The 21,706-nt window shown below is 41.5% G+C and overlaps 1 protein-coding gene across 1 annotated transcript in view; it reads right to left on the reverse strand.

The window, feature by feature from the left end:
- Positions 1-21,706, reverse strand: part of NT5DC1 (5'-nucleotidase domain containing 1) — a gene marked incomplete at its 5' end in the record, with an annotated part of 47,632 nt that overhangs the window by 1,417 nt on the left and 24,509 nt on the right. Inside the window, 3 exons of the mRNA XM_009704363.1 lie at positions 11,480-11,648; positions 17,765-17,923; positions 18,728-18,846. Coding sequence (XP_009702665.1) covers positions 11,480-11,648; positions 17,765-17,923; positions 18,728-18,846 — 447 coding nt within the window. The remainder of the gene's footprint in view (positions 1-11,479; positions 11,649-17,764; positions 17,924-18,727; positions 18,847-21,706) is intronic.

Raw genomic sequence — 21,706 nt, forward strand, 5'->3', positions numbered from 1 at the left:
GGCAGAGACTTGATTGCAAGTGAATTATTAAGAGGGTGGCTTCAGCTTGTCAAAGGGCGGCATTTTCTCCTTCGGTCTGAGTCAGGGGACTCGCTGGAGCTTGCTCCGAGCACGGCAGAAGAGGCAGATGTTTTCCCGGTCTGTGGAGGGCCTGATGGATTGACTGGCTGCTGAGTCTATTTATGACAGCTCTGTTTCTAACAAAGGTTTCCAAAATAACAAATAATAATAAAAAAAGAAAGCAAGTATTTCTGAATACCTTTATGAGCAGTAAAACCCAAATGCCATAGGGTTACTTTTATATAAAAGCTTTCACTAGCTTTTCAGTCGAGCAGCCTGGAGTCTCCCAAGAGCAGTTTACCCAACGAGCAGCACAAAAGGGGCAGACTTGCTGCAGAGCTGCTTATGCTGAAGAAAAGAACCAGTTGGATCAAAATAGTAAATCTGTTGATATTTCCTGGTAAACTAGCTTTACATAATCAGCTTAGACACCAAACCCTTTCTATATACAATACTCCAAAAGAGAATAATCACTTTTTTACATACTCAACCCCCAATCTATCCATTTAAATATTGCTTTTGTCTGAGCAAGCTGACCTTGGAAGACGACCACAAGGTATCCATATTTAAAAATGTTGCCCAAGGCATCACTGAAAGTTGCCTGAGGCATGAAGCAGATACTGTTCTTCACCTATGAAGCAGATTTTATGTATCACATAGGAAAAATCTTCCTATATTTTCACCAGTGATTTCATTTGCTACATCTGTTGCGTCGGCTTTGCCCAGAACATGCAACGCTTTATATCATTGCTTGATTTCAGTGTGAGATATTCATGTGCAAGCTCTGGACCGATCCAGAAAGGCATACTTGGAATCTGAGTGGCTAGAAATAAACACAGAGTGAGGAAGAAGGGCAAGTATACTGGGAAAGAGAAATGAAGGTTTTTTTAATTGGGGGAATGCAAAATCTATGAAAAAATGAAAATCCAGAAAATGTCATAGATGAAGACTGTTCATTTGAACTAAGTTCATTTAAACTAAGTTCTTTGGAAACTTTTCAACTTAAAATAAATCACAGTTGTCCTGGGTCCTGGATTGCAAAAGTATCACATGAATTGTACACCAAAGCTCAGTCCAACTTCTTTTGATGTAAATGGCCATGGTATCACGAGGTCCAGCAATACTGGCTCATCAACAAAGAACAATGATACAGGTCTGGAGTCTGCCTCCCGCACATAGCAATAATTCATTTCATAGCTGGTCTTACTCCGTATTATCATTGATGACGTAGGGAAAAAATAAGCAGCTCCATTTCACTAAACTGAAATGCTTGCATAGGCCACAGCTTGATGCAAAAGCATGCAAAAAATAAGATACAGTATTTGGTAATAAAGCCAGTCCCACAAAAAAAAGTCGTTTATTTCCAAGTTGTTTGTCTTCCTACTGTTTTTGCCAGTAAATTTCTTCAGGTTCTGCTGCTGTGTGTGCTCACAGCCCGTGGTGTCAGGGCAGACCCGTGCATCTGGGCACCCGCTTCTCACCTAACCCTGATGGAGTCATAAATCGGGCAGGGGCCAGGCACCCCGTCCTCTCTGAGACAGAATTTGACAGCGAGGCTCTAATCAGTCCTAACCTAGACTGACAATGGATTCAGCACAAAACTCATCCAATATTGCTACTATCCTAAAAAAACCCAAACCCTGAACAAACTGAACAGCTTGAAGCTGGAAGAATGAACTAGCTGGCTCTGCCCAATTGTTTGAGGACCACAATCCCAGGCTTTTTCTATCCTACTTAAGTAATTCCACCCAGACTCATTTTGTTCCCAAGACAAATAGGATGTTCACTTTTAGAGCCAAAGACTCCTAGAAGTCAGACATGGAGGGTCTCAAGGTCTGCGGCCCTTTCTAGATCTACAGAAATGTCAGTTATTAGATATTAGATATTTCTGTCCCACTCGTTTCTTTGCTCCCACACCACAGCCTGAGTGCGAGTGACAAAAACCGGTTTCCTTAGCCAGGACTGTTCAGCGTTTGTAGCGTTTCTCAATGGATGGGGCAGCCCTGACGGGTTCTCTGCCTTCGCCTGAGCTCCCAAGCAGGACCCCTGCCCTGCCCACTTCGCCCCCAGGGCTCCAGCAGCCCTGGTGTAAATCAAATGGCGATGATGATGATGTTTGGTCAGTAACCGCTGTCACTTACTGTGCTCCAGCTATCCAGATCCAGGTATTAAGCAACATTAATTACCACATTGTTCTCCAGTGCTTATGTATAGCCATATCCATGCATGTATTTACGTGTTACGGATGGATTTATTTCATAGTTATTAAGCTGACAACATCTCAATGTCTGTGTGCTGCTCAGTTAGCGTAAGCCAACTAAATGAAAGCCACAAGCTTGTATCAGAAGAAAAACTAGAGTTCCAGCCACGAGGAAGGAAAAGGAAACCACAAGAAGAAGGGAAAACGTAATACTCTCGATGAGTGATCAGTAAAATATTTGAGTAACTGAATGGAAGACAATTATAATCTAATCCAGACACAGGCCTGCTTGATAAACTCAAATACTCACATCTAATCGTTTTTTGAGATTTCCTTGAACAAACCAATACATTAAACAAATATAATCTTAACTAAGCTCTTTAGATGGAAAGCATTTTTTTCAAGCCTGGAACAGATTTCTCCCAAAATACACAGCAGAAATGTCAGGAATCATTTTGCAGTGTTGACCAACAAAAGCAAAGCCAACATTTTTTAATCATGACACCACAGCAGCATCCCCGTGACGAGCGAGAAGCCCGACAGAAAGCAGAGCTCCCCTCCCCTCTCTGGAGTCTGCTCCCTGCCCGTCAGCAGGGCTGGAGCCAGATGCGGCAGAAGCCTCCCAGAAAACAGCTGTGTTCTTAAGTCAATCCAAATATATCCTCCTGATTATCACCACGGAAAAGGAACAGGGAGGAAAAGTAAAACCTCATTAGCAATACCCAAGTTTTAACTTGAAAAATCTTTCAACTGCTTAATTGTGGCAAATCTCAGAAAACACAGACAGAGCTCTCCATTATGGCTCAGCACCCAGGTGGTAAAACTACAGCGGCAGATCGTCAGGCAGTATTAATTGCTTTTCTTTTACAGGAATTCCACTAATTTACACTGGCTTACAAGCTTTGCTGTAAATCTTTTCTTGTATTTCAAAGTTGCTGTTGAAGAAAAAGGAAAATATTAATTTCTAAATGATAACAATTTCTAATAATAATTTCTTAACAGTGGAGTAAGCACAGCTGCTGCAGGGGAGCTCAGCGGTTTGGCTGCGCTGAGTGACCTACACTTGCCAATCTGCAGGTAAACTATAACAGGTGTTGGGTTTTTAAAATTCAAAATGTTTTTACCTCCTGGCCCATTTCTATTTTACAAGAGTCCAAGCAGCGCTTGCACTGAGAGCCCAGAATGTGAGGGACTGTACTCAGGGCAAAAAGAAAAAAAACCCCAAGGTCACAAGGAGGTTTATCTGATAGCAGTTGTTTTTAGTAAAACTTCTGAGGCTGATTTTCCTAAACAGGAGGTCAGATGTTTGCTGTGCTAAAACAAAGCTCCCGAAATAGTGAAGTTCGCACAAGGAATGCGCTCCTTCTATCAAATTACGTGAAATGAGGAAGAACTTCTGTGCTGTGAGGGTGGCCGAGCCCTGGCACAGGCTGCCCACAGAGGCTGGGGGGGCTCCTTCTCTGGAGATGTTCAAAACCCGCCCGGGCACGATCCTGTGCCACTGCTGTAGGTGACCCTGCTTTGGCAGGGGGTTGGACTGGGGGATCTCCAAAGGTCCCTGTGTACCCCAAACAGTCTGGGATTCTGTGAAAGTCATGGCTGATGTCTGCACAGCCTGTGACTCAAAAGCTAGAGAGGAGGAGGAGGGAGGGGATCTGTGCGGTGTCGTACGGGAAAGGGGGGATTCTTCAGCCTAGGTATGCTCTATAGAAGGAAGTTGCTAAAACTTCTGAGTTTGGATCGAGTTGGTGATATGAGCCAGCGCAGTTTATTCCTGGGCATCCAGGCATAAAGACTAAACCCAGCCTCCGTGAAAGTGCAGCTTTGCTGCTTTCATTGCACCTACATAAGAGCCTTTGCCAACATGGGGTGTTGGTTAGAGATGATGCCTGTGGCTCTGCCTGTAGACATTTGTAGCATGAGCTTGGCCTGAGGAAGGGCTTCAGTGCCACTGGGGTTCATGTCTGGTTACTCTGCTGTATCGAACATGGAAGATGGTGACACTGGAGAAAACCCAAGTGGCAACCTGCGGGGAGATGTGGAGCAGCAGCTTCACTAGCAGAGTTTTGCAGAGGAATGAGTGCCTGGGGGATGCAAAGACCATCCCATCGTGGCTGTTGTGATTGCCCGTGATGTGCAGTTTCACCACAATTATCTTGGGAGTAACAATTCATGTTACTTTGGGTGCACCCAATGGCCAAAGGTCTGCTGACCCTGGCCTTAACAAAACAGCTGTGTGCAAGGCGTGCACTAAATGCGTCTCTGGGCCTGATGGAGTCTGCAGCGAAGGAAAGCCTTACAAATGCCTTTGCTCTTTTGTGTTTATATAAGAAAACTCATTATTTGTATGTGAGGGAAATTTCTCTCATTTTTGTTTTAGTTTAAATGGTGATTTTTGGAGATCCTTTGAGAAAATAGCCCTATGTTGTTCTTTGCTTGATCTGGAACGGATCAAAAGAAAATACTGGACTATAATATTTTTAAATATTTAGATGAAGACTTAATCTAAAAAAAATCCTAAGAGAATGCCAAGTTCCTACTAGCAGGTGTTAGTCTTTCAGGGATCTGTCAATTAATTTCTGTCTGAATGACTCACCCTGGATCTAAGGGCAGTGGAAAGGGCTTCTGAGGTAAGGTGAAGAAGTTACCCTGAAAACAAGCAATTCTTTGAGATGCCAGGCATTTCTGATTGATTAAGAAAAAGAGATAAGTTGCTTTTTGAGACTGTGAAGGAGCTACATTAAGATAAATGCAGTGATGATACGCCCCTTCACTTTCATTTTGACGTAAACTCACCAAGATCAACCTTACTCTCCAAACTTGGGTTAACGTCATCATGTTCCCCTCTCTTGTAAAACAAATGTTTTCTTTATTTTGCCTCTGGACGGGTGACAATCATTGCTTACCTTAAGGTAAAAAGCCACACACAGACACACATTAAGCTTTTTAAGCAGCGAAGACAAAGCCTACATTGTTCTGTGTGTGTGTGTTACCATCTTAATCCAGAGAGAATATGTTAGGCACCAATCCAGAGTATATAAATGCTTCCAGCAGCTTTTTCTTGTACATGGGAGGTTGCAAGTTACGTAAAATTCCAACCTGGTCAAAGAAATATTTCCAATACTTGCTGTCTCACCTATTTTCACTGGTTTTCACACTCAGAAATTATCAACACTTTGTATTACCACCAGTGTTTTTAAAGAAGCAATCTAAACCCACCCCGTAAGTCTGTGATCTAGTCAAAACCCAATTATAGCTTTAATTACAGCCTGCAAATGAAATTATGCTGCCTGAGTTGAAGGATAACTTTAAAGCAGAAAGGACTGAGTGGTTCCCCCTTTCTTAATGAGTTGCTCATGAGTTCTCCCTTTAATCTTTTAGAGGTGGCTGTACTTTGACATCTCACAGAGCCGAATAACGATGGCAGGAACATTTCTGTCAGTTATTGGCTAGGAAGTAATCTTTTGGGTTCTGCATGATTTGACACGGCCTTCAGGGGCACAAGTCAATACACCGCTCTGGAGGAGGAAAGAAAGGCTGAACAAATTGTAATACACTGAAACCTGTCCTTTCTACACTGAAAATTACTACCAAGTAGTCCGATCCTTTGGGAAAGTTGGGATCTCAGACCCTTTGGGAAGTAACAGGGAAGGTCCTGAAGACTTTTGACAAGCTAGTTCTGATTTATTGAAAAATAATTTGTTATGGTTGAAATGCAGTTTATTGTTTCAGTTGTATTTTGCAGCTGAAAAAATGAATGCATTATATTTGTCTGTTGTGTTGAGTATGTTTTTCTTTCTCTTAAATGAAGAACACTGAAACTAGTTTCCTGGAACAGATGAAGAACACTGAAACTAGTTTCCTGGAACAGATGAATCAGATTTATATTATCTGATGCTTTTCAATTTACACATAGAGCAAAAGGCTGTTAATACCTTCAGAACATGTATCTTCCCTCTAGTCAATGATCTTTGCCACTTATTTTACTTGCATCGAAACCTCAGAACCTCAGCGATGTTGCCGTTGTATACGTATACCAATTTTTCACCAAACGCATAAAGAGTTTTCCGCATAAAGATTTTCATTATAAAAATTAACCCTTCAGCCTTTTAGTTGCAACTACTATTTATAGCAGCTAAGTCCCAAAGCAGTTTAAATCCTTAAAGCATTTTGATAAACTTAAGTCTTTAGATGATATTGTGTAGATACATTCTTACACCGAAGCTGGTAAGTAAAAGCATGCTGTAAGGTAAGGCATTAAACATAAAAGGTTACTGCTAATTAACAACATATAGTATAGATAGTTCTATATGTTTAAGGAAATGATATGCTATTATTGTATTATTTGAATAAGTAAGAGCACATAATTATCACTCTAGTTACAGGAAAGATTAATTTAATTTTAACAGGAGCTGGATTTGACTTTAAATGATGTAATGTCAATGAAAAAACATAGAACTAACGTATTAGAATATGGGGGATTTTTTGTTTCACTTCAGCAATAATGACGAATGATACTGTTCACACCCCGAAGTGAGCATATGGCTACAAGCTTAGTGAAATTCATGACTTCCATGGTAATAGTTGATTCTTCAAGGGCATTTGCCTTTAAAATACATGTTGAAGAAAAGAGATTTGCGATTTGTAGTGGATGTGAGTCGGGCAGACCCGTGTATCTGCGACCCACGCACTGCCAGCTCGGGTGCCCCAGCCCCAGCCGCCTTGGGCTTTCCACTCTGCAGATAATTTGCAACTCTAAGCAGAAACATGAACTTCTTTGCCATGGTTCACTGGCAATTTTATCATCATATTTATACAGCAAGCAGGCTGACGACTCAAACTCCTGCAGAAAGTGGCAGGGCACAGATCTGTAGGCGTCTTTAAAGAGACAGCTTTGGTAAATTATAATGGAGATTTTTCTCTTGTGCTAGCTAACAGTAAGGCATGCAGAAAAACTTATGCACCCATATGGGTGAAGCATGATAAGATTTCATATAGCACGCAAGATTTAAAAAAATGCATTATCCTCATGCATGACATAAGCTTGGTTATCAAATCTCCAAAGTGTGAAATAAACTCTGTCTCCATAAAACATTTAAATTTGCACTAATTCTTCTCTGAAATGCAACTCTCTTCAGCTGCAACATCGCTCAATCTCCTGCTCTTGCTTGCAGACAGTTTTAATCCTGTGACAAACCTCACCACTCAGAGGTTATGAGACAAGTTCAGGAGATTAGGTTAACAATAATGAAATTTTAAAAAAAGTTGTTTTGGGGTTCTCCTTATTTGGATTTAGAGCCCACTTTCTTAAGCTTTTCTTTGCAACAAAGAACAAAACAAAATTAGCAAAATTCCCCCATAAGCTCTAAAACTCCACAGTTGCTCATCATGGAATTTTTTGAAGTAGGACTTTAAAAATACCAGCCATAATGAGATTCAAAGGAAAAGCATTAGCTTGAAATATGCATATCATTTTTTGGGATCAAAGAATTGTTAATCTATCTAAAATGGTAGCACTGGCTAGTTATTTTAGTGACTTCTTCCTACAAAAACTTGCTTATTAAATAAGATATTATTTATATTTGATCTTCTTTGTAAATCAGAGAGCTCTTCTGTAATTATCGTTGGAATACCTTTATGATGCGGGCTATGTAATTATTTACATGAGTAGCTGGAAATTTGATCAAAAGGCCACAGAATAGCGGTCACCTGCTCCCTGAAGGCAAAGTTCAGATTATTCAGGGATGACAGAGAAGAGTACCCGCTTCTATTTGGCTCATACCAAACTTGCTGAAGTGGAGGAGGATGTATTAGAAACTGTGGTTTATGCAAAATGCCATTTTTCAGACAGACCCCTACACCTTTTAATTTTCATGTGTGAGCTCGAATGTAACGTTCCCATGGTAATGCATCCTGGTTTGGAAAATGTGGCTTACGATACCATTGTGCTTGAAAACGGTCAAAACCTGTAAGGGAGCTCTGAATGAGGAGAGATTCAATAGCAGAAAAGTGAAGAAACAGATGGGTTTGTGAATGAGGCATGTAGAACAGGAGTAGGGGCATTGGCTCTTACTATGTTATTAAACATGTACTGTCAATATAATCATGAGCTCCTCAGCTTTCCAATACTTAAAAAAACCTTCCCTGTTTCTCCTCAGGGACCGTCAGGGGAGTTTAGATGACAAACTGTGATGCAATAATCTGCAATCCCACCAGTCTTGCCAGAGGTGAGATTAAAGTTCAGGATTTCTGATGCGTCTTTGAATGCAAACCCCTTTTGAGTCAAATACTGAATTTTCAAGTAAAGATGGGGGACAGAAGTGTAGAAGAATGACTCCACTCGATTAGCACAGAAAGCTAATGAAGAAGGGATTGGATTATCTTTTCACTGAGCTGTCATTTTACTAATTACACAAAGAATTCATGTACATGTTATCATATACTTTGAATGGCCAAAACCTCCAACAGCAGCATTCCCTGTGAAACTCTTTTCCTACAATGCTCTTTGGTAACTATCAGGTGGCTCCCTTTAGTTACATGGCTAAATTCTTCAGGTGAAACTATCAGAAGGCATCTGCACCAAACTTACAACATGTTGGTGAAAAAAAGAGAACTATCAAAGTTGTTTTTATTCCAACTTCTCAATCCAGATCTATAGCTTATTTTTAATTTTTTTACATATTTCTTCTATTTTAAAAAAAAGGAAGCAGGCTTGAAGGGTTTTATTACCCAAAAATGAATTTCTGGTAACTCTCAAAAGATTTCTTGTATGAATTTTGATGAAAACTCAGTTATCTTTGTAAAACACCACTAGTACTGAATAATGTTGAATAATTTTTGGAATAATGTTCTTCAATGAAAGATGTATCCTGAGAAGTAAACCAAGCTGTTCTTTATGCACAGATATATGTTGCATCCAAACAACAAGAATCAATTTTAAAGTTAGCATAGCAGCAATTGTCTGCCTTTCACCAAATACTTTTGCAGATGGCAAGCTGTTGGGATATTTACTTGTATGTGGCACTTACTATGGCTCACGTAGACGTACAAACGCCAGGTCAGACACTGCTGATAGGTGAGCCCACAGCTCCAGGAGGCTGCAGCTCGTTCAGCCTGTGTTTTTGCAGCTTGGCAGCGGAAAGTCCTCTGCTGGTAATTAACATAGATGAATAGAAACGGAAAAGCTGGAGCACATCAAACCTGCACAACCTGTTTGAATCTCTTCTAGCTAGTTATTCCCAAAGAGCTGCAGCTAAGCTGTGACTTACAATGTCAGCCAAAAACTTCAGGGCTTGGCAAAGCCGGGGCTCTCACAGCTTGCTGTGACAGGAGTCGGACAAGGTATTTGAGAGGAGTCAGGAATTCCTCAACATTCATAATAATGAACATCTGCTCTTCCACACAAACAAACAAGAAAGACCTCTCTCTGCAAGAAATCAGAGATGTTCTCACACCTTCAGCTTTGAGTTTGCTTTCAGGTGCACAGCTGCAAGTTAAAAAATGTTATTTCTCCCCTGTCCTTTAGCTCTGGGGTACAAGTCTCACAGCCACCAGCCCCAGCACTGGTGGGACACAGCGAGGGACGGCACAGAGCATCCTTCCTACTGGAGGCACAGCCTTTGCAGGGGCTCCACTGCCGCTGTCAGACAGCTATCCTACTCGCTCATTTACACAGATATGACTTTCTGGTTCACACCTCTTCATCTGTAGCTGGAAACTTGGTGGTACGTTTGTGGTCTAAAGCCTTTGCTAGCCCTGCAATCAGCTGTGGTTGCGGGGAGCTGGCTGGGAGGCAGAGTTTCACTGAGCCTGGCTGACCGATGTGTTTCCTCCAGCCAACACTTCCAAAGCAAGCCACAGAATGACTCTGGAAAAGGTACTGGATGGGAGTTTTACAGGAGTTACTTCACTCTTGGCAATTTTCCTTGGTATATTTGGGCTTTGTACCTTTAAGCTGAAATACAGACTGCAACACGGCAAATACCAGCAGCATAAATAAACTGTGGCACCATACGAGTTTTCTGTTTTGAGATATCCTTACAAGGTACGTACACGTGTAGAATGTGGTTGCAAAGAACAGGTCTATCACGTGTCCTGCTGCAGAAATAACTGCTGGGAAAACCTGAAATGCGCTCTCAGAACTACTTTTTATTCCTTGGTCTTATGCATGAAGTAGGCAACAGATGCTGAACAGAGGGATTAGTAAACTAAGTGCTCGCTGTGTTCTTCATACAGCTAAGCACCTCATTCATTTAGTAATTTGTTTATTCCTTTAGATACAAGTCATCGATAAAGTTCATATCTTTAATTGGTAAAGTTCAGTAAGGCAAAATGATAGTCTGAGGATATGCAGACAGAGGGTCTCCACCACCACTTTGTAACCAATCTATATGTACTGCAGTTGCAAAGTTATTGCAGTATTACTGCCACAGCTATTGCTACAAACCATCCAAAATAATGTATCGTCCCTCCGGGGATAAACATGAGTGGAAATCACAAGATCAGCCATAATTGTACCTTTGACACAGCCTTGATGTAAGAAGGTAGAAAGCCTGAGCTGGTTTCTCAGGTGAATTTTTAGAGAACAAGACATTGCTTGTGATGGCCTTGTTTTCCAGATAAGGAGAATGTTTTAGGCTCCAGCTCTGCCCATAATGATGCAGTTTCAAAAGCAATACACACATTTTTTAAAAAAAAGAGAGAAGCACAGTCCTAGGCATTCTTGGCTTCATTACATTCCTGCATTTGTTCATCTCCATTTCAACTGTAGTGGGAAAGTGAGCTGACTGAGGAAGGATAACAAGCCAGCTCAGAAAGAAATGTATTTGGAAGTGTAAAAACCCCAAGTAACTTTGCCTATGTTTGCTTCCTAACGTAACTCACCACTGAAAGTAGAAACAGTAAAATACGGTGGGGAAGTCCTGATTTAGTTCAGGAACTAGTCTACAGTCTGTTAAATGTTGCATCCCATTTCTAACATAGGATAAATTAAACATCTAATATTTGCAGAGACAAACAAAAAACTGGTCTATCAGACAACTATTAAAAGCACAAACATCAAAGTAATTAATAGCCACTAGCATTAACCGTTGTGTGATATGAACAGAGTATTTTTGCATGTATTGTGGATACATGTAATCTCAAAATCAGATCTACAGTATTACAAAGTTACTATGAATACTACATGTTCATTAGAAAAAAAAAAAACATCTTTCTTACCTGCTATTGCTTCAAGACTAGGGATTGCAATAGTGCTGTAAGTGCTAATGCATTTACAGGACCATGTGCGGACTAAGGTTTCCTCTGCATTTTCCAGGCCTGGCAATCTGTCCACGAAGAAAGAGCCCCACTGTTTAGACTCAGAGTAAGGAGCTTTGAGCTGATCCTCCTGAAAGAAAAATAAATAAATATGTGATCTTAAAAAAAAAAAAAGAAATCTTTCTCTAGCCAACCACAAGCATTAGTTTAAGGAACTCTAGTTTCTCCAATTTTCTGGGAATACTGTATTGTATCTCAGGAGCAACGTGACTTTAAACTATTATAAAGAAAATATAAAAATATAAAATATTATAAAGAAAACCAATAACAATCTTCCTCCCTGTAAGCTCCTGTTTACACAATTTATGGATTCCCTAGGACATAAAAAGTTGATTTTAAGTATTTTTCCCTTAAAAAAATCTTCTCTTTTCCCTGTTTTTCTGTTTTCGATAGCCTGAGTAGCCTGCTGCCTTTCTCCGCTGGAGAAGCTGGGAAGCTGCGGCTCAGCCCATAACCCAGCCTGGCCCTCCTCCCGGGAGAACGACGTCTCCCGGTGCTGGATGGAGCAACTGCGAAGAAAGCATCATGCCACCTGCGTCCTGTTATCTGTTTCTGAGCTGAGGAATGAGTGAGAACAGGGCCGCAGGATCCACAGAGAGCCATTCAGTTGCCTAGCAAATTGTGAAAAATCGATGTTTTTCCATGTATATTTTCAGACAACAACATGTAGACTTAATATGTTTGAAAGAAAGCATTAAAGCAGCACTGGGAAAACTGATTTTTTTAGCAGTTCATCTTGAAACCTGCTATATATTGCCATGGGCAGCCAGAAGAAGCTCCAGGAGGCCTCTACAGAAAGACGAAATAATGGAAAACAAACCCGTGAACTACACTACAGAAAAATCTGTTAAAGTCATTTGTGTGCAAAGTAACTTTTCAGACCAGGAAAGCACAGAAGAACAGATATCCTAGCGGGTGCCTCCAGATTTGTGAACTTTTGTACTTTATTTTCCATTTAACCCCTTTCGTAATAGTTTTGAGAATCTGCTGGAATAGTTTGTGTTTATGACAGAGGTCCATGGCTTTTGATCACAAGAAAGCTGTTGATCCAGGCGAACGGACCACATCAGTAAACACAGAGCCATTCTTGTTGTGATTCTGTGTAACAGTTTTTTCTCTGAGCATAGCCGGGACTGGGGAGGAAGTACTGATTTGGAGAAATATAGACATTGGTTTCTGCCTTCTGATGTAAATAAATTGGAAAAAAACCCCATATCTTCTGTTTCAAAACAACCAATGAACTTAAGAACAGGGCTCTTTTGTGGTTTTTTTGTTGGTTTTTTTTTTTTTTTTTTCCCCTCACACACAGGGACAGCATCCCAAATCTTATCTTTCCATGCAAATCTCAGGACTTTACATCAGTTGTAATTAAAGATAGATGCTACGCTGAATTAAAATCTGATTGCCAGCTGGATGACACACGCAGAAAACTCTTAAGGCCGTTCCAGCTGCTCAGGTGATTAATCAAAACCACCACCCCAGTACTGGCCCACAGGAGCATTTGCACAGAAGACAGGGCTTTGTTTATTGACAAGAGTAAAAACTGGAGGCTTCTGCTTTTTGACATCTATGATTAGTTCAATAGGCAATTAAAATTGCAATCTGAGTAAATGGATTGATTTTTTCCAGAAGTCTGGTTCTCAGAGTGGTAATTTCTTCCTTATTAAGGAGGAGGGAGTTACATTTTGGGTTCACAGCCCAAGCCCTTAGTAAAACTGAACCCAATTAGATATGAGAGTTGCCATCAAGTCACCTGGCAGAGAACTCCTGTCATGTTGCTACTGGTTTATCTCCACATGACAGGGGCAGTTTGGTAGGCTAAATCTTGATCTCAAATCTGACAAGAGCTGTCAAAACTTCGCCCACATCCTTAGGATGCACCAGACATTGTTCCCCCTGCCATCCCTAACTGAAGATGTCCATACCTCATCTGCAGCATACATAGCCTGCAACGCAGGACAGACCACGTACTATGAATCTATAGGTCTGTGAAACGAGGCAAAAGTCCCGTTACCACCACTCCTCCTCGCAGGCTTGGAGGCACACCTTCAACAGCGGGTGAGGAGCTCTGGATGGTGCAGCAGCCACTCCTGCGGTACCCAGACGCGGGGTCTGCTCTCGCAGCAGGACAGTAGGTCCTGGGAAGTGCTGGGCAATCCCTCTTTCTTATGCAAAACCCTCAAGCATACGGTTTTGCTCTCAGGTATATTGGTCTGACAGCAGCAGACGTTGATTGTGTTGGTTGAGGGTACAAAGCCTCAAAGACGACCTCTAGACTTCAGAGAAACAATGATGGTATGAGGGTTTCCCAAGTCCCAAGGCTTTCCACTAAGCTAAACCACCTGGAATACTTACTATCACCTCTGCTTTATTAACTGCAGACAAACAGGGCCTGTTAACAGAGCAGACGGAATCTGTTAACAGGACCCTTGGGTAACGCTGATTTGTCAGCTTACAAATGACCTTTCTGAAATACAAATAGGCAGGGAGCTGAGCTCTGAAGTTTTTCTACATTTGGTAAAGAGATAAAAGAAAGAAGGATGTAAAGGAGACAGGAGTGAAAAATCAAGCTGTTAGTATTTCTTAAAGGCATTATTCAGATGGAGATTTGCCATCTATGCCATCATCTTTGTACCAAGTGCAGAGGACTAGGATCACTTTACTGCATCCAATATGAAGGATGCTACTGATGGCTGTATGCTTTGTGCCAAGGTAGGAACACCGCCACCGACTCTTTGTGTCAGAAAAAAAATCAATGCTCAAAATACGTTTTTGCCGTTATAACAGCAAGTATTTGAGGAGTTTCTGCCAGCCCAGCTGTGCAGGTCACAACAACCAGATGTCCCTGAATAACACACCCATGCTGGGTGTGCAAATGGGCAAGCCTGCCACTGGTCTAACTTTTGCCCAGAACCTGCCCCTGACAAGTCATGTGCAAATATCAAACATTTCACCCACGATCATTGTACCTAAGCTACAACGTGGATCACTATAAGCAGACTTTAAAACAAAATGCATTTCACTTCAGGATATTGCTTTAAGGATATTGCTTTAACTTGCCAGGCTTCACAACAGCCCATCAGGTTGTTCCTGAAAGTAGTTAGATTTGTGTTAAACAGGAATAAAGAGACAAACAGAGCCAAAAGGCACAGAGTAATTAGTCTTGTCTATGGTCACGGCAAGGGAGTCCTGGAAATTCGGGGGGTTAGGGTCCTAACCCCACCCCTCCCGCCAATCAACCAGCCACTAGGCAACACCATAAAAATTACTTTTTCCTTCTAACTGCAAAAATACCGTCTATAGCTGCCAATAAATTCTTCAATTTCTGCTCCATTCATTCTTATAGCCCAAGGTTTTTACACACTGACTAGCTCCTCTGTAATCGCTTCCCTTGAAATCCTGGGACAAATTCCAGCTTTTCTTTGAGTTTTCATTGATGGAATTGATCACACCTTTAAAGAACAGAAGGTAAAACCAAAGCCTCCAGCCAAGCAAACAAACCCCCAAATCTGGGGGGGAATCTTGTTTCAGCACAATGCTCGGTATTTTTCCCCCCCTGCATGCTGCAATTCACTTACGAGCCCGGTAATTGCATGAATAGTTTTCAGTTTGCTATTTTCTGGCTCATTTGGTTATGACTCATATACTTGAAAGAACTGCAGTTGTTACCATAATTTCAGAGTTATGCGTATCTGGCTTATATCATGCATTTAATTGAAGGGAAAAGACAAAAACTGCTAATGAAAATGGAAATTACTAGCCTCCCAGTTTGTGCGTGAGGATGTTGTTTTCTTCCCCTCTCTCCATTAGTGATGAAATACCAGTTAAACAACTGAAAACAGGTTTTTGTAATTTCTTTCTGAAAGATGCAATTGCAAATTTGAAGTAGCACTTTATTTCTTTAATAATATTTTGTAAAGATTGCTAGAAGGGAGGATTGCATCTTGTATTGTTTTCAGTCCCTCTCCGCACACACAACATGGCACGGAAACTCTGCAATAGTGGTGTATTTTTTTTATTGCCAATAAATGACAAGGCTGATGAACAAGACTAAATCTAATCTGTTAGTACCTCATTTTGCAAAAACACCTGACTTTTTGTACAATCCTTTGAATTGGCTTTTCTCCCCTCTTAATCAAAGGGTTAATGGGAGAAGTTGATTGGGAGAATGAAAATAAAACTTTCATAGTCTCGTAAAGGGAATCCCTTTGAACTAGTCCTGTTAAGTTAGCACGGGTCCAGTCAAGTGCAGAGCTATGGATGTGACCTGTTGTTCAGACTCCAGTGAGCAGCGTGGTAATGAAATAACACCCCTGACCTGCCACGGCCCCCCTGCTTCAGGTTCCTTTAATCAACGCAATTCATTTCTCCCTTGCTTGCTCGCTGTCACTGGTAGCGGATGTAAAGGGAACAGGGGATGTGTGTGGCAGGGGTGGTGGCTCCCTGAGATGCTGCAATCTCTCATCAGGAATACGATGGCCTTAGTGAAATGTCAAGCACCTGTCTGAAAGTCGCAATTTCCTGCTTGATAACTACAGCGATAGAGAAGATGGATCTTGTGAGCAGTCGACCAGAGGGACTGCAACAAGAGAAAACCAAATCGTCACCAAGGGCTTAGAAACACACCACTCAATTCCTCTTTCTTTGTACTTCCAGGAAAAGAAACATTTTCTGGCTGGCTGTTTACAAATGTGTGCTTCCAAAGCATATATTGAACATGCTTAAGAAACCATGGTTGAATAAAATACCCAAACCTTACAGTGATGTAAGTTCTATGCAGCATTGTGGCTGAGTCTCCAGTCAGAGAATGAACAAATTTATGGAGGAGAATGAGTTATTTTTATAGCATTAATTAATTAAATCAAAGTATATTAACCTATCTAGCACTACTGCTCACTCTTCCTTTTTTTCCCCCGTTTCTTACTGAGAAACACATTTTTCTTGATAGAGGACTTGAGTTTGTCTTAATTTTTTGTTATTCTGCAACCCAGGAAAAAGCCTAAACATTAATGATTACATTTCCTTATTTCAGTGACTGAAATGTCCCTGTCTGACCTTACTTTAGAAACCAGGATAGTGGGGGAAAATATTAGATATGTCTATTAAAAAACTTAGAGAAATAGATGTCACATCCGTATTGTTTTGGTCCCATTGAAGATATTTTTTCTCCATAAAAACCAGGGGCTTAGTCAGATTAAAAACATCTCTAGTATTAAAGCATCCCACAAAAATCTTCTTATCAGTAATTTAACTTTTTAATCACTAAGAGTAATTATTTAAAAAGAAAAAAACCGCGCATTTCAAAGCAAAGAGCAGTTAACAGAAAATGACCTATTTATTTAGGAACGTAAGTAAAGAAATACTCCAAACAGAGAGTGAAGCTGCACTGCGATTCCTACACAGGACACGTAGGAGGTACAACGCAGCCACGTCGGCCATCCGAGCGCCGTTCCCCATCTACTTTGCTCTTTGGCAGTGGAGAGAAGGATAAAGCATAGTAACCTTCCACCTTCTGTGGGAGAAGGAGAGAGCGGCAGCAGTGCTAAGGCCCTGCTTCCCAGCTGCGATCAACCTGAAGATCACATTATTTATGTGAGATAACTATCAGTAGTCTGCATTGGACCAGACTTCGAAACAGTCCCTCTTATCTGAGCGCAGCTGTCACCAAAATAAACAACCTATGAGGGAAACGGCAAATTAAAAGTTCTTTGTACATAAGGAAAGCACAAACAAACTGTATTTTACACAGAGAGAGCGAGCTTTACAACAACCTCATAAAAATTCCATGTTTAGAGTTGGCCACGAGATGCAGGGAAACATCATGAACTCAGCAGAGTTTGGGTGCTGGACTTGTGATAAGTGGCCATGAAATTTCTCCTTGTAGGATGCAGGGCAGGTTCTTGGTACTGAAAAGTAGATTATGTTTTTTGGCTAAGGGACTGCACATGCAGCTCTTTTTCTGAGGTCCACGATTTAGCTCTGGGCAGAGGCTCTGTGTCGCCCAAGCGATGCCAAGCTTGGACAGGATGGCACTGGCTGGGCAGCAAGGAGGGCATCTCCGCGGCAGATGCTGATGCTGCTAGCAGCCTGGTAAGATAAGCAGGCTCATTCTCAGCACAGGTGGCATGAGGCTTTTTTGTAACTTACTTTCTTCTGTTCCAGGAAACGTCTGCAAGGAACCCTTACCTCATATTTTCCTTTCTTCTCCAAGGGCTCAGATTCAGTCTCCACAGGCACCGTAACTTCGTCCCCTAGAAGCTCCTCCAAGATGAAGACAGTTTCCCAGTTGCTATAGTGGTGAGCTGGGAAAATATCTGAGTGCATGCTGTCACCAAAATAAACAACCTGTGAGGGAAGCAGCAAATTAAAATGTCGTTGTATATGATGAAAACACAAGCAAACTGTATTTCACAGAGAGAGCAAGAGAGCTTTAAAACAACCTAATAAAAATTCCTCCGTGTTTACCGCGGCCATGACACACGCAGATCTTATTAATGTCACGGTTTGGGGTTTTATCTTCAACCAGGTCTGTCAGGAACAGGCTGGCCCTGGGGGCATCGGCCAGGGGTGCTCGGCTGGGCCCGGCACAGGGGACACCGCTGAGATTTTTGACTGAGAGAAATAGCTTGCCAGGAAGCAGTGGAAAAAACTACTGAGATAATACACTAAACAATGGGAATGAATTTTGGACAACTTTGGATACAAGGGAGAATATGGAGTTCAGAACTCTTCTGTGCCTGGGGGTAGGGAAAATGTGGTCCCACCGTCTTCAGGGGCATTTTCACCCATTGAGACCTGTAATTAAAGTAACACGATCCTAGTTTTCACTGATGCCACCTTTTAATCTATATTCGATCTGTTTCCTCAGGGAGATTGTTTATTCCCCGATTACAGTCTGATTCTCCCCAAAGCTGCCAAAATGCATGACCATGCAGGCAGAATAAAACATTTAGAGTCTACATATTCTACTGATAAGAAGACGAATATGCTACTTCCAGTTCTGGACTGCAGTCTGTTAGACAACAGTACGCGTAACCAGAACAAAAATCTGTGACCAATCACATCTATAACCTTAATGAAAGCTTGTCTGATGAATTTTAGACTGAAAGAGGGTATTTTCAGAAAGACTTACTCTCACTTATAACATACCTTGGGATCCAACTTGCTAGTCATCTTCTTCAGCAGTTCATAAAGCTGGATGGCATTACCTTGGGAATACCAGCCGGGCTTGTCCAGCGATAGCAGAGCCTCCTGCTCCTCGTCGTTCTCTGAAATCACCAAGCAAAATCAGCTGTGGTTAGTGAGAGCAGCCCATGCTCCTGTATTCGTGAGACCTGTGAGAAGCTGCCAGTGCACAGTCTGGAGATCATGGTCTGTTTTGACGTTAAACCAGCTCCAGGGCCTGGCTCAAGTCCTGGTACTGACTGCGGGTTCAGTCAAGGTGTTTGGTAGCTGGGGGTAGGCAGACGTTCGTGAGAAAAGCAGCAGCCGAGCCTGGTCTGCAAGGGCTACAGAAGAGCTGAGGAATCAAAGCCGTAGGCTTTGCCTCCCAAAGACTGCCGCAGTGAAGGCAGGAAACCACATGGACCAGACTGATGGAGGAGCTGCTATGGATCTAAGGTGAAACCATGAGATAAGACAGACTGTAAGAGACAGCATGTACCAATCCCCACAGACAAATTACCTACTGCTCTTAAACATGGACAGAAATACAACAAACCAGACTGAGGTGGCTCTTATGGGCATTCGCCAGCCTTAGATCAATAAGCAGTTCCAGTTATCACCTAGTTTCGAAGAAATGATGAGTGGACAATATTGCTGCTGGTGGTGTAATCCATGTTAGCATATATCCACTCTGGCAGCTGTCAGTGAGCCAGAAAAATCAGTAGAAGCTGAAACTCCCCCCTGGTCATCACCCAGCTGTGCCATAGGCTTCGTTTCTAGCTGGTCCCAAAGCAGCGGGATCTGTCCTGGTGTCCACGTCACCTCATTGCTCATTCAGATCCATGTGCTATTGCCAGATGAACTCCTTTTAGCTTCTTGCTGGAGTCAAAGTACTAGCCTTACTGAACCGATAAACTAGAATTTCATCAGAAATATTAATATTAATGTCTTCTGTCTATTGAAGTGGTTAAACAAAAGGGTGATTTTGTTATTCAGTCTCACTCAAACATGTCTTATTTTTTAATGCTAGAGACAGAGGGCTTAGAAGCCAATACAGTACTTTGATCTGACTTAGGTGTAACATCAGGACTTCAGTTTTTCTCCTGCTTTATAGAATTTTTCAAAGTACTTAAAATGTGTTAGGAAAAAGACTAAGACAGAGCAAACTTCATTTGGTTAGAGACTGCTGAAAGCTGGAATGCAAACTTTGAAGAACAGTGAAATGACAAGACAGCTTTATGGTGAAGAGCACTGACAATGTACATGGTGCAGTACATTGGTCCTTGAAACAAATAAAAAAAGAAGCAAAAAGAGGGAAATAGGTATGTGGAGAGAGGCAGTAAATCATTCTTTAACGTTACAAATCTAAGAATTTGAATAAACACAGGATTTAATCTCAGACAAAACAATTCTATATTAAGAGTGTTTTATAAACTAGGAAAAAACAAGGAAATTCAAAGCTGACACTAACAATTCATGTAGAACTTGTGTGGAAATGTCTTTTCCTTTGTTCTCCTTCAGAAACCTAACAATAATAATAATAGGTATGATAGCATCCATTAAAAAAAATCTTAATTTCCTGACTTTTAAAATACTTTTGACCAAACAACTTTTGATCAAACAGAAGTTGTCAAACTTCAGCAAATTTGTTTTGTTTTCCCTGTATTTTCAGACATATTTGTAAGGCTGGCTGAACAAGCAGACACAATCTTCAAATGATATGGACACAGAAAAAGAAACTTATGAAAACAACTCCTTTGAGCTGCTATCAAAAGTTTCTTGAAATTGGTGAAGGTTTGTATAGCTATCATTGTCTCCGTTCAGTCGATTAGGAAAATACTAGAGAAGAACGGAGCTATTATGAGAGGGGTTTTCAGAATACCACGGCTGCATTGGCACATAGGGGCCCTATGGATTACAGCAGCACCAGAAGGGTCCAGCAAAGAGCAAGACCCTGCTTTGCTACCTCTACGGAAAGGCATGCGGAGCAGTGCTGACCGCAAAAATTCACTCTAATTAGAAGGCAGAGGGTCTCTCGCTCTGTGAGATCTGTTACTGTCACCCCTAGCAATGGGATTCGTCTCACTTAACTTGATGCATCCGGAATTGAGGCTTCTAACTTACAGTTACAATCTGAACTGGTTGGCCAGGATCCCTCGGTAGGCGAAAGAGAGCACGAGAAGCACTTTCGAGAGGTGCCAGCTCTGGAGAAGGAAAGGATTTAATTAAGTTAGGAACTTTGCTTTTAGGCAGTGAAATGAAGGGAAATTTCGAAGCCTGATTTCCTCCTCTGTGCTTGGAGGCAGCAAACAGCATTGAGATGTCTAATTCATTATGGGAACACCTCGATTTTGGAAGGAGCTTCAGAAATCTGAGGAATTAGGAAAGGTCCTTTATAATATTTGAGTTGTAGGGCCATAGGGATAATGACTCTGAACTGGCAAACCTTGCCTTGAACCATCTCCTACGGCTGGCTGTGCTCACACCTCCAGGGGTGCCTGCGCCAGGTTTACTTCTGTCATCTGAAGTGGGAGGAAATGAACGATGTTTCAATTGCAGTAAGTCATTAATGACAACGGTTTCTAATCCACTTACACTTTCCCTGTGGCAAAATATAGTCAAGAAAATTATTCTTCAGCAGTGACTCTTAAGGCCTCTTGTAGTAGTTCTGCCAGGTGAAAACTGACACGCAACAACTTAAAAACCCATTAATGACACCATTGGCTCTGGCCTTGTATGGGATCCCTCAGATAGCAGCTACATGGCAGCGCTGAAGAAATCTGCAAATTTCCAGCAAAAATGCTGCATAAATGTGATTACGGTAGTTCCTAATCTATTTCAGATATTCCAAGCCTAACACTGGCTACACTCAGACAAGGAAAACTGCTGCCGACCTTCCTTCCACTTTGCTGTTATTGATTTGTAAAAGTTCATTCAAAGGTCAGAAATGCTATAAATATTGCT

The sequence above is a fragment of the Cariama cristata genome, unplaced genomic scaffold (genome assembly GCF_000690535.1).
Source record: "Cariama cristata isolate BGI_N322 unplaced genomic scaffold, ASM69053v1 scaffold13677, whole genome shotgun sequence".
Lineage (NCBI taxonomy): Eukaryota > Metazoa > Chordata > Aves > Cariamiformes > Cariamidae > Cariama > Cariama cristata.